Source organism: Lepus europaeus, chromosome 6 (assembly GCF_033115175.1).
Source record: "Lepus europaeus isolate LE1 chromosome 6, mLepTim1.pri, whole genome shotgun sequence".
NCBI classification, from domain to species: Eukaryota; Metazoa; Chordata; class Mammalia; order Lagomorpha; family Leporidae; genus Lepus; species Lepus europaeus.
In genome coordinates, this window is record NC_084832.1 from 3,991,009 (window position 1) to 4,003,383 (window position 12,375).

At 45.8% G+C, this 12,375-nt stretch overlaps 1 protein-coding gene across 1 annotated transcript in view; it reads right to left on the reverse strand.

The window, feature by feature from the left end:
- Positions 1-12,375, reverse strand: part of MYO16 (myosin XVI) — a 514,229-nt gene that overhangs the window by 452,929 nt on the left and 48,925 nt on the right. Inside the window, exon 2 of the mRNA XM_062195254.1 lies at positions 1,801-1,871. Coding sequence (XP_062051238.1) covers positions 1,801-1,871 — 71 coding nt within the window. The remainder of the gene's footprint in view (positions 1-1,800; positions 1,872-12,375) is intronic.

The following is a 12,375-nucleotide window of genomic DNA, read 5'->3' on the forward strand; positions in this document are numbered from 1 at the left end:
AAGGCAAGGTTTAACCGAAAACCACTCTCCAGTGCTGCAGAGAAATGATCTATATTAATGTGCAAACTCTTATCTATGTTTTAAGTTCTTTTTCTGTTCTCTTGGTTGATAACATTAGTTGTATTCCAGATTTCTTGAGACTTTAGTAGGCACCAGTGTCTGTCTCTCTCTCTCTCTCATTCTCCCTATCCTTCCCCCTCCCTTTTTCTCCCTCTCTCTCTCTATTTTTACAACATTTCTGTAAGTTATTTGAGAGGCAGAGAGGTAGACGAGGGGGAGATAGACAGACACAACCTCCCATCCATTGTCTTACTCTCCAAATGCCTACAGCACCCCCAAGATTGGGCCGGGCCAAAGCTAGGAATGCAATTCCGGTCTCCTACATGCGTGTCAGGGACCCACATACCACAGCCATCTCTCCTGCCTCCAAGATCTGCAGCAGCAGGAAGCAGCCATCAGGAGCCAGAGCCGAGAATCAAACCAAGCCACGCCCACATGGGACACCTGCACCTTCACCAGGATCTGCAGACAGGACACAGGCCTGCCTCCAGCTGCTGCTTCCTTTGACAACAAATCAGAGCCACTCAGGGAGGAGGCTTGGAAACTGCCCATGGCCAAACTGCATCCCGGAAAACCCAAGTCCGAATCTCTGAGGACACCTTGGGCGTGGAGTCTGGAGCTTGCATTCCACAGCTCCCCCAGGATTCCACGTGCACTCGAGGTGGACATCCAGGGCTGCCCCAGGACCTCTGGATGATGGAGATGTGGCTCCCTCTCTACTCTGTGCTACAAGGTGAAGGCAAGCAGCATTTCTTGTTGACCTGATAAACAAGTTAGACTCCTCTCTGCTGATAATTCTGGTGTTTTTCAAAGTTAGTTTCTCATTTTTAAATTATTTATGAAGATCACTAAATAAAATAACTTGATTTTTTTCTTTTACATACATTTTCTCTAACTGAACCAGCAAAAATGTTTGCATGTGAACACAATATAATGTTTATGTATTTGATTAGGAGTTCTTCATTTGTTTACTCACTGAATCATCTCTCTCAAAAGAATATAAGGTACAGGGCTGGTGGAGAAGCAGGTTAAGCCACCACTGGGGACATCTGCATCCCACATCATAGTGCCCGGTTCCAATCCAGGCTACCCCACACTTCCGATCCAACTTCCTGCTGTTGTGCCTGGCAAGCAGCAGATGAAGGCCCAGGGAGCTGGGTTCCTGCCCTCTCCATGGGAGCCCCACATGGAGCTCCTGGTCCCTGGCTTCAGCCTGTCTGTGACCTGGCTTTTGCAGGTATTTGGGGGAGTGAAACAGTGAATGAAACCTCTGCCTTACTCTATCTCATTCTGTCTCTCCCTCTCTATCCAATACTCTGCCTTTTAAATAAACACATGAGTATTTTTCAGAAGAAGAATATAAGGTAGGTTTTATGAGCCAGGTCATTCACCGTAGAGTAAAATGTCATTAGTGCAGTAAAGGAGACTGATGGAGGGAGAGAGGACGATGCCTACCACAGTATGAATGAGCCAACAGTATTTCACTCATTTGTTGGATTCTGTTCATCCTGAAAAGCACTTTCTTCAGGGACGTGACTCTACCTCCCTCTGTTTTAGGACATTTACAAAGTGCAGTGCAGAATTGGTCATGGACACAGCCGAGTACCCGAGTCTAGCAACCCGAAACACATCATTTTCTGGTCCTCTGTCAGAAGCGTGTTTTGTGAGCGTGTTGTCAGCCATGAGGGGCCCCTTCTCCAGGTGTCGCTGGGAATCTGCACCACACATTTCAGTTCTTACCAGGTGGAGTAAGGATCCGCCCGAGGACAGGAGAGTGTGCGGGTCCGCCCCTTCCTTCAGGAGCCGGAGCACTGAGAAAAAACAGAGAGGAATGGAGTTACAGCTGATCTGTCTCCCACACCCAGAACCATGATCCGCAGCATCTCCTTGGTATCCAGGCTGTGAGCTGCCCTGAAGGCAGCGGGAGGGAGCGATCACCCTCTGAGGTCACTTCATGTCTCCTGGTTGAAAGCATTTCTCGTGGGCCACAGAATTAGCTATTCCAGCCATGCAAATAAACGAGAAAGTGGAACAGACTTTTCTAGTTGAGAGTATTTTGACGTGTACAGATTTGGCATCCTTTGCTGAATAAAAAAGAAAGAAATTGCTACACGAGGCTCATGTGGGCATGAGGCCACTGAATTTTTAAAGGAATGAAAGTTTACAATTTCCATCTTAAGCTTCCGTTAGCATCTGAGTTTTCAGCAGTTTCCGCCATGCTCACAAAGCACCATGGGCAAAGCCACGGGCATCCAAGTTAGCAGTGTCGAACAGAAAAAACGCCAAACCGTTAACAAGGCAAATTCATGCTGAACAGTGACCCGTGTTCGAACCTGAATGGCAACAGTGTGTTTATTAGTACATGAAACGACACATGGCTCTGAGAGGCTGGTTGTGTTACAGAGTGGAGCTGGGAGACAGCCCCTCAGAAAGGTTCACCAGTTCCCTCGGGCGCTACTGTTAACGGCAGTATCGTGGTTTTAATAAGACATCGTTAGTGCACTTTCACAGGCACTCATCATTAAAGCAACTGTCATCCTTCGATTTGATTATAACAGAACTGTATAAAATGGCTCAGATACAAGCATGTACTTCATGGGGGCACACCGTCTTTCCATGAAATTCTGGTTACCTGAAGGTAGCTTGTTTTCTGTGGCACCCCAACCATTGTATGAGTTCCAGCGTCTAGTCTCCTACCATCTCCCCCTTCTAACTGCATACTGCACAAGCATTCTGAGTCTTGGCAGACACAGTCCCTCCTATAAGGCTTCCTGTCCAGGAAGTCTGTAGTTGCTGGTGGCAGGTGCAGTGGGCATGCCTCCACCTTGGGAGCCAGAGACACCCATCCAGCACTGGAGGTGATATGGTGAGAGGGGCACTCAGTCCTGAATTCCATGAATCCGTTCCCTAAATCCAAGCACCTGTCATCAGAGAAGTCAAAACCCTCCCCTTCTCTCTAAACAAGAGCAAAGCCTGACCTGGCTTCATTGTTCATACAACCTGTTTTCCCCTGTCCCTTCCCAGAGAGGACTTCATGGAGAAGCACAGTCATGTCCATTCATTGACCAAGGGATTCTCTTTTGAGAATGGTCTCTCTTCAAAGACTGAACTCCTTTCAGAGCCTGGATTCTGTTAAGGTTTGATAGTCACAAAATAATTCTCAAAGTGTGCAAACTTCTAGGATCAACTACACCTGACATGAGATGCTCTGTTCTTTTGTCTCTGGAATGAGACAAGCTGAGCAGGGTGAGGCCCTTGCCTCCTTTGCTCCCACCTGCATTTCCACGAACCCCCTTGCTCTGCCTCTCCCTATGCAGATGTAGAATCTATGAAGGTATCCATGCTCCCACAAATACTTGTTACCCTTAACTGGTAAAATCCCATCCAAGATAAAAGCAAGTTCATTACACATGTTTTCCAATGGTTTTCTCAGAATATAAAGAGCACTTTTTCCCTATTTTTTTTTCCTTTTAGCAAATGAAATTCCACACCTTCAATCACATACTATCTGCAGAGTGCATTACAAGAGCAGCACTTGCAACAGCGCGGCGTTACAACAGAACGTGAGGTCGATGATGCTATGCCAGAACATCAGCAGGTGTGGTCAGACTGCACTGCGCATCCAGGCAATGAGTTCCATGTACTAGGAACTGGGGATTCCTATTCTCTGGTTTGGGAGTAAACAGATGCATGGCCCTGCAGAGAAAGTTTCCGAATTTTATGCCTCGGTTTTCTGTAAGTAAAACAATGGGCAGCTGCAGGAGACACGTCATGAGGTATTGCAAGAATTAATTCAGACACCCCCAGGCGCTCGGTAACTTTACCACCAGACTTCTGACAGTAGAATCACCACAACCATCAAACTCCATAATAAAACACAGCATTCATATTTTAAGGTTTATTCTAAATTTTATTTAAACTTTCAGACTACTAAATTTCATTTTTTTAAATAGGGCTTTTTTTTGAAAAAAAATATCTTACTTATTTTCATTTTGCTTGAAAGGCAGAGAGACAGGGAGACGGAGATTTTCCATATGCTGGTTCACTCCACAAATACAAGCAACAGGCAGAGTAGGCTGGGCTGCCCTGAACCCCGGGGGCAGGAACTCCATCCAGGTCTCCCATCTGGGTGACAGGAACCCAAGTCTACCTGAGCCATCAGCTGCTGCTTCACAGGGTGCGCTTCAGCAACAAGTTGGATCGGGGTGGAGTAGCTGGGATTCAATCCATGTCCAGATGGGATGTGGACATCCAAGCCACACCTTAACCTCTGCCAAATGTTGGCTCCAAATGTTGAATTTGGGGCCTGCGCTGTGGCCTGGCGGGTGAAGCCACCGCCTGCAGTGCAGGCATCCCATATGGGCACCGGTTCAAGACCTGGCTGCTCCACTTCCCATCCAGCTCTCTGCTGTGGCCCGGGAGGGCAGTGGAAGATGGCCTAAGTGCTTGGGCCCCTGCACCCACATGGGAGACCTGGAGGAAGCTCCTGGCTCCTGGCCTCAGATCGGCGCAGCTCCAGCCTTTGAGGCCAATTGGAGAGTAACCCAATGGATGGAAGACCTCTCTCTCTCTCTGCCTCTCCTCTCTCTGTGTAACTCTGACTTTCAAATAAATAAATAAAAATATGTTGAATTTAAGTGTAGAATGCAAGCAATGCAAATGTAGTGACATCCCGTTGAAGGATGAGCAGCTAACTTGTTAGCAACAGGTGCACAAAGGCAAAACGAAGCAGGCACAGAAGAATGGGGGCACGGGAAGTGAATACCGATGGCCTTCATTTTCAATACAATCTACTATGCTGTAAGCTTGCACCCTGAGTTTTTAGCACAGACATTAATGGTTTCACAGCTGACTCACAGCTGGCTCTCTGGAGCTGGGAAGGGCAGCTCTGGCACTCGTGGTGAGCAACCAGGAGTCGGGGGAGCTCTGCCCCACAGTGAGAACCCGGGGGGCCCTCCTGCCACAGAAGCACAGGGGAGCAAGCTGCTCCTGGCGTCCAGGTGATCCAGGTGGACCCCAGACCCCACCACAGACAGGAAGGAGGCGGGGCAGCTGCAGCTGTAAGACCCCTGCTAAAAGTAAATATTAAAATAATATTATACTAAAGGGTTAAAAAGTTTAACTACTGGCGGTAGACATTCCTTAAAATAACTGTGTCTCCACCCGCCTGCAGAATACCCTTAAAAAGCTGCTCTGTGTAACTGTCTCATGCGATAACGCTTACAGGAGTCCGAGAAGAGTTGCAATAAGGTTCTGTAACTTAGTGACCATTGTATAAACTTACCCCTTCCCTCGCTAAAAATCGCGACAAGAGTTTGCATGCCTGTTGCCCTTCAAAATAGCTAATCACCAAACGCCCCACATACATATGTTAATCAGGTGGCTACTGTCTTTAAAAAGTGCCTGTAACCCCTCCTTGGGGCTCTCTCACTCTCTCAACTGCCTGTGGTGCTGGGGAGCCCATTTGCGCAAACGCCTAATAAAAATCCTCTTGCTCTTGCATCTACTGGGCTGGAGTTTGGGTCTTTGGGTGACCACCCGAGCACGTTGGATTCCCAGATTTAGGTCTTTCACAGCCTTCTCTTTATTCTACACAGAGATGGGCTGTTCACCAGACTGGACCAGTGGGTGCCACAGACTGAGTACTCACAGTACTGTCCCCTGGTTACCATGGGTGAAGACCAGAATCAACTACTGATAAAATAAGAAAAAGCACATCCCTGTATGCACAAATGGTAGCGCGAATTAAACTCCATGATTCTGCTGAGAATTTAAAACAAAGAGTCTGGTAGAAAAATTTGAAAAGTTGAACTGCAAAGGTACCTAGGTATTAAGATGTCACCTGTATAATAGTCCAATTATAATGAAGAGTTCTGATTTAAAATGGGGCATTTCTTTATAAAACTAACACACATTGGATAGTTGTTAGAGAAGTCCTGGTCTAACACTACTGTAAGTACTTTACATATAAGACCTTAATGTTTCTCTATGTTGTTACGGCACCGGTACTACAATGAGCACTGTTTTACTAATGCAGAAACGGAGGCACTGGCAGACCAGGTGGCACTCAGAGCCAGGGATCAGAACCCAAGCCCAGCAGCAGCACTCCAGAGACTGCAGTATTTTTGTTTCCTATCTACCTGAGAGGGTCAGGAGGTCACATACATGGACAGGCAGAGATCTCCCATCCACTAAAGCCTGCAGGGGCCAGAGCTGGGTCCAGGCTGAAGCTGGGGGAATTGAATCCAGGTTTCCCATAATGGTGGCAGGAACCCGGTTACTTTAGCCATCACAGCTGCCTCTCAGGGTCTGCATCGGTAGAGGCAGGAATCAGGAGCAGGAGCCAGGAACTGGAACCAGGCACCGTGACGTGAGACTCAGGGGTCTCAGCCACTGAGCTGACACCCATTCAAGGTCTGTGCTCTTAACCCCAAATCTTGAAATCACACCAGGAATCAAGATGCATTCCAACGCCCTCTAAGGCAGCAATCTCCCAGGAAACTGCTCAAATTCAGGTGAGAATGCTCTCTCCAGAAAGGTCTGAGTCCCTGGCACTCTTGAAACAACACGATTCATTGCCAGTCCACTGAAACAACCTCACTCGCCACATCTTTCTGTTGTGACCAAATGTGAGGGAACAGTCTTGGACCAACAGCCCTCTGGGCACGGAGCAGGAGAGAAGTGGAGGCTTCCGTTGAGGGTGTCCTGCCTGTGCACCTCTGGTCCCCTCAGGCCATGGCAGAGCTCTGCGAAGCATGGGGCACACAGGGTGGCCTTGATTCTTAAAGCCAAAGTTTCAGTCTGTAGATCTTCAGTTGTCAGAGCAAAAGCATGGACTAAAATGCACCTTAAACGTTTGCTAAGGAGCCTTGGGGCCTATGAGCTGGTTCCCACCAACAATAGCCAAATATAACAGTACACCTGGTAAGCAGCATTTGACATTTCAAGATAACTCCATGATCTACGCGTGCTGATGAAATATCACAGTAAAGTGCTTTGGAGATGGTATTAGCTGGTGTGGGCAGTGAACTGTGTGGCCACCTAGATCTGTCACTCAATCCCATGATGATATCAACTCTGTCCTCACAAAGAAGTGACACTTAAAATCAACAAAGGGAAAGTCAAACAATGTGGGTTCTGAATTTTGTGTCAGTTGTCAGCCTTGCCGAATACATTTTCTAGAGAAAGGGAAGGCTGAGTCCTATAAGAAAATATTAGTAGTCAGTAAACTTGGTTGGAGAATATCTTTGAGTTATTTGTTTTATTTGAGCACCTTTTCTGAAGGCTTTTATTTCCAATGAACAGCAAAAAACCAAGTATCTTTCTTGAAATGAGAATAGAACGATCAATGTTAAGATTTGTAGAAATGGATAGGTGAGAATTTAGAGGAGTTGATAGTCCTTTCAGAAACCCCTTATCCCATTAATACAACAGTAAGGAAGATAAGCAGACAGCAGGAATACAGACATTGAGTTATCAATACAACAGCAAAGTCCGTTTGCACAGCAAGGCTGCTCCCAGCCTTGACGATTGTGTAAAACAGGTTTTCCTGGTTCAGCTCTTCTCGCCATATTTTTCATTACTGCCCTTACCCCTCCCCCATGAAACTGTAACAATTCCACACCCTGCATGCTTATCAGCCATCGCCACACCTGGGAGTTTCTCTCCCAAGAGCCAACACTTGACCATTGGGAGATTGTTCCTCCCTTTTAGGACGCTGCCCCAGTCCCACCTCACCATATCTGCTTCAGTAGCTGTGGGCACAATATAAAACTATTTTAAAGGCTAGGATTTTTATAATCTCAGGAAATTATCCCTGCATAGCTCATTGTGAGCACAGGATCACCAATGGCAAAGTTGTGACGGAGGAGCCGTTCCTGTTTACTGGCCATGGAGCTGCTAGCCTGCGCTGCTCTGTGTGTGCCCCAGCATCCCTCAGAACACACAATGTATCCTCCCAGACACACACTGAGTCCAGCCTCTCCGACCGACCGGGATCTAGGAAGACGGCCACGGCTTCAGAGGGCGGGGACACCTCAGATCCACCGGAGCCTCATTCTGCATCAGAGCAGTGAGCAGAACTTCGTGAAAATACACATGTGGTCCTGTCCCCAGATGCTCAAACTCCAACAAGGACGTGGCCCTGCGTCCACAATCTTCAATGCTCATAACACAGAGAGGGGCAGGCAGCAATGGAAGTCAGTGTCCAGGGGTCTGTGAGCTGGATGCCAACCCAGCCGTAATAGTTCCTAAGAGGGGCTAATCAGGGTCTTGACACTGACAGAGAGGGGCTGCCTGATAGCCTACGCAGGCGAGTTGGGTCTGACTTGGATCAAGGCCACATACATGAATGTATGTTCCAGGATGCTACCAGCCATGCTGTAGGGAAAGCAGATGCACAGGGGCTGGCCCAGAGCCACAGCGCATTAAGATGCTGCTTGCAATGGCAGCAGCCCACATCAGAATGCTGGTTTGAGTCCTGGCTGCTCTGCTTCCGATCCAACTCTGCTTCCGATCGGCTAAAGCACCTGGGAAGGCAACAGAAGGTAGACTAAGTGCTTGGTCCCCTGCCACCCATGTGTGAGATCCAGGTGGAATTCCTTGCTCCTGGCTTTGGCCTGGCCCATGCCTGGCTGTTTGTTACAGGTATTTGGAAATTGAAGCAGTGAATAGAAGATCTCCCTCTGTCTCTGTTGTTCTACCTTTTAAATAAATAAATAAATAAATAAATAAAGTTTTAAAAAGGAAGAAAAGTGACCCCTGAAGGCTGGCTGCCCTAGCTGTGTAGACATAGCGAGAAAACTCTAAACCAACCAGCCAGCCTCTCTGTGGAATCAGGGGTAGCTGAGCCCATTTAGCCACACGGACCCGCCTCGCTTTGACCAGGTAAATTTCCTATTATTTGGGTGATGGGTTTAAGATTTCTGCTTTCCTATCAAACCTGGGCAAAACTGGATCTGACTACAGTCTGGAAACTGTAAGCCTCAAGTGTAAGGTCCTCACTGCCCGACCGGCCCAGACTCCCAGTTCCAGCCCAGTTGTGCACTTGGGACTAACGAAACACAGATCTTGTGGTTTTCAGTGTGCTAAGTGCTATATTTTAGAAGTTGAGGGTATAGCAGAAAAAAAACTGACAATACAGTTTGTAATCTAGCAAGTATTAGTGGGGGTAGGAGATAGAAGACAAGTGAGGGATTCATAATGTTTCCAGAATCAGTGCATGGATATTTTGAATCTGTTTTGGAAAATTACTAACCATTAATCTACTCAATTCCTTTCCTCTTTTGTGAACTATACAGACATGGATTTGGTTTCCATTCTCACTATGAACCTGACATGTCTTGTGCTCTTTCCCAAATATTTTCTGCTGTCCTAGCACAACAGGGGACCCTTTCCAGGACTGTGTGCAATCAACCATTAAACCCATCAATTCCATTTTTAATTCCAGCCACATTAGTTCTTAGCTCTACAGTTTTCATTTGGCTTTCATCTAGGTTTCAGCTCTCTAGTGAAAAGTTTTGTCTTGTCACTCTTTTTTTATGCACATTGTTCTAAGTTACTGTGCAATAAAATATAAAACTTTATCACCTGTGAGTTTTAGATTCACGGTCTGTTGTTTCTCTTAATCCTATATTCTGGTATGTCTATCAGTAATATAACTCAGTTGATAGTTTGTTAGATATTAAAATGGTAGAATTGTTGGATAATTTTTATTTTCTCAGATAATAATCACCTTAACAACTGGCAAGTAACAAGGGAACGAGATAATCTCGATTCAATTATGGCCTGAGCTGACGTGCAATTATAATAGCATTACCTTTTAATGCATTTCACTTCTATAAGTTTTGTAAAGATATATCACCTTTAATTGTTGATTTCAGTAGTCTGGCTCTTCTGAAAGGGGTTAAATTTCACTTTCACTAAATGCTTTTTAACTGTGTTGACTGACAGTTCTAAAAAACTGACTTTTTGTTTCATTAATTTATCTTTATACTTCTTTCATTTCTGCTCAAACTTGTATTATAGTATTTGTCCCATTGGGTTGCACACAGGTGCAGGGGCCCAAGGACTGGGGCCATCTTCTACCGCTTTCCCAGGCCACAGCAGAGAGCTGGATCAGAGGTGGAGCAGCCAGGACTCGGACTGGTGCCCATATATGCCAGCACTGCAGGTGGCAACTCCACCCACCATGCCACAGTGCTGGCCCCCGTTTTTCTTCTCCATGTGATAAGATTTGATTCTCAAACTTTAGTTATTTAGACATGGTTTACTTTAGTCATTGGGACATATTTTAGATGTTTATTTAAAGTCTCTCTCTAGGAAATCTAATGGCTCGGCTCTTTCAGGGACAGTTTCTGCTGTCCACCTCTCAGCACTTTCATCTCTTTATATGTGGAGCCCACACTCTTGCGTCTTTGCACCGCTCATAACTTGTGGTCTACAGGCGGGCACCAGAAATAATCAAACATGGAGATGCTGGAAGTCAGTTCCCTCTCCTCCAGAGAGCTTCTTCGTGTTCCCTATCCTAACTGCTCTTTGCTCCATTACTTATTTTTTTCCAGATCGAAAACTGCTATGTCTATATTCTTTGTCACATGTGGCCAGTAAAACATTTGCTCAGTTATGTTGGTGGAAAGCTGGTAACAGAACTGATTTTCTCCCATGGCTTGGAGCAGTAACTCTCCGGCCCTTTGCTGAAGAGCCCTTGGTAATGTGTAGGGCATTCATTGGGTGCTCGGACAGATTACGTCTTTTCCTTACTCTACATCTCCTGCTCCTGCAAAGCCATAGGGTCAGTCCTGGGTGGGAATTTAGAGTCTCTTTGGGTGTTTCCTGACAATGCCCACGGCCCTGGACATGTGCATGGCCTCCTAGAGCCCAAAGAACGTGTGGCAGCTGTTCAGAGCTCCCTGTAGACCTCTCATGCCCCAGCTTTTCCTTGTATGTATCTCGGCCAGCTTCTTGTTTATCCCAGTTGCTGCTGCAGCTTCAGACAGATGCAATGCTAAGCATTTACTGCTGGTTGTTTTCAACAAATGCTGCGTGTCTGAGGTTTGTGGTGAGCTTATTCTGGGTCTGGATGGATGGATGGATGGATGGATCAATCAATAAAACCAAGCCACGAGAATGGGAGTTTCCAGGGATTTGCCAGACAGTTCAGACAACGACACTTCTCCTGGGGAGGGAGCTATGTGGGGAGCTCCAAGCCACCCTCCAGTGGCTTCCACGGTGCTGGCTTTCATGGTTACCAGGACGGCAAGGCTACTGGTTTTCAAGGCTGCCACAGAGTTGTAGAGAAGGGGGTGCAAGTAGATAAGTTAAAATCCCACAAAGCTCAGTGTTCCTACTGAGACTCAACTGTTTCTATGACTAAACGCTCCTCAGATTCCTGCAACCCTATGGTTTATCTCAAGCGGTTTTTAGTTTTATTTACTTATTTTAATCATTATCATGATTTTGCGCCAGCGTTCTTATTGCTCTTAAGGAAGGAAGATTTTCCGTGGTCCTTTCTCTGTAATCCCAGCACAAGTAGTCACTTCTATGGATAACGTAAAAATGATAAAAGAACTACTGAAATGTGTATCTTCCACTGCAAATAAGAAAGAATTATCTCACATTAGGATGAATGATTTTTTTTTGCTAAAGATTAAATTCCTAAGGTTCTTTAAGATGATAAGAAATTCAAAAATACTATTCTCAAGCTCACCATGTCTACGGGGTTTCTCCCGTATATATTGTGGTAGAAATTGCGGGGGTGGGACTCAGGAGCAGCCTGCTTAATCATGGCTCTCTAAATGTTCCAGAACAGACTCACAGCGACAGCTCTATGCCAACATAAATTTAACTGCATATTTCCCCAGACCTTCATGCAGGAACAGTAAAACCAGAATACCCACGGTATAAATACATGGTTCCCTTTTTATTCCCTCTCTAAATGTATTTCTTCTGCCAATTTTTGCTGTGTAAATTTAAAGTGCTCTTTTTCTATGAGAAATTTTAAAAGTTACTTTAAGTTTTTTTTTAAAAAATAATTTTATGAGTTTAAAAATGAGGTGCAGAGCTGAGAGGACTACTAATCTGAAATTCTGTCACATCTTAAGATAAAACAAAAGATAAAAAGAAAAAAGTTCAATCAATGTTTGTGACAGTTACTAAAATGTGATTTGCTTGAATTAAAGGGTACACATGCACACACATGCACAGTCTTTTCAAAGCTAAGGGGGAGAGGAATATCTGACCACTGATGCATTTGACCATGACCCAGAGACAAGGCCACGCTCCCAGTGCAGCGGACATGCTTGCTCTGCTCCTGGG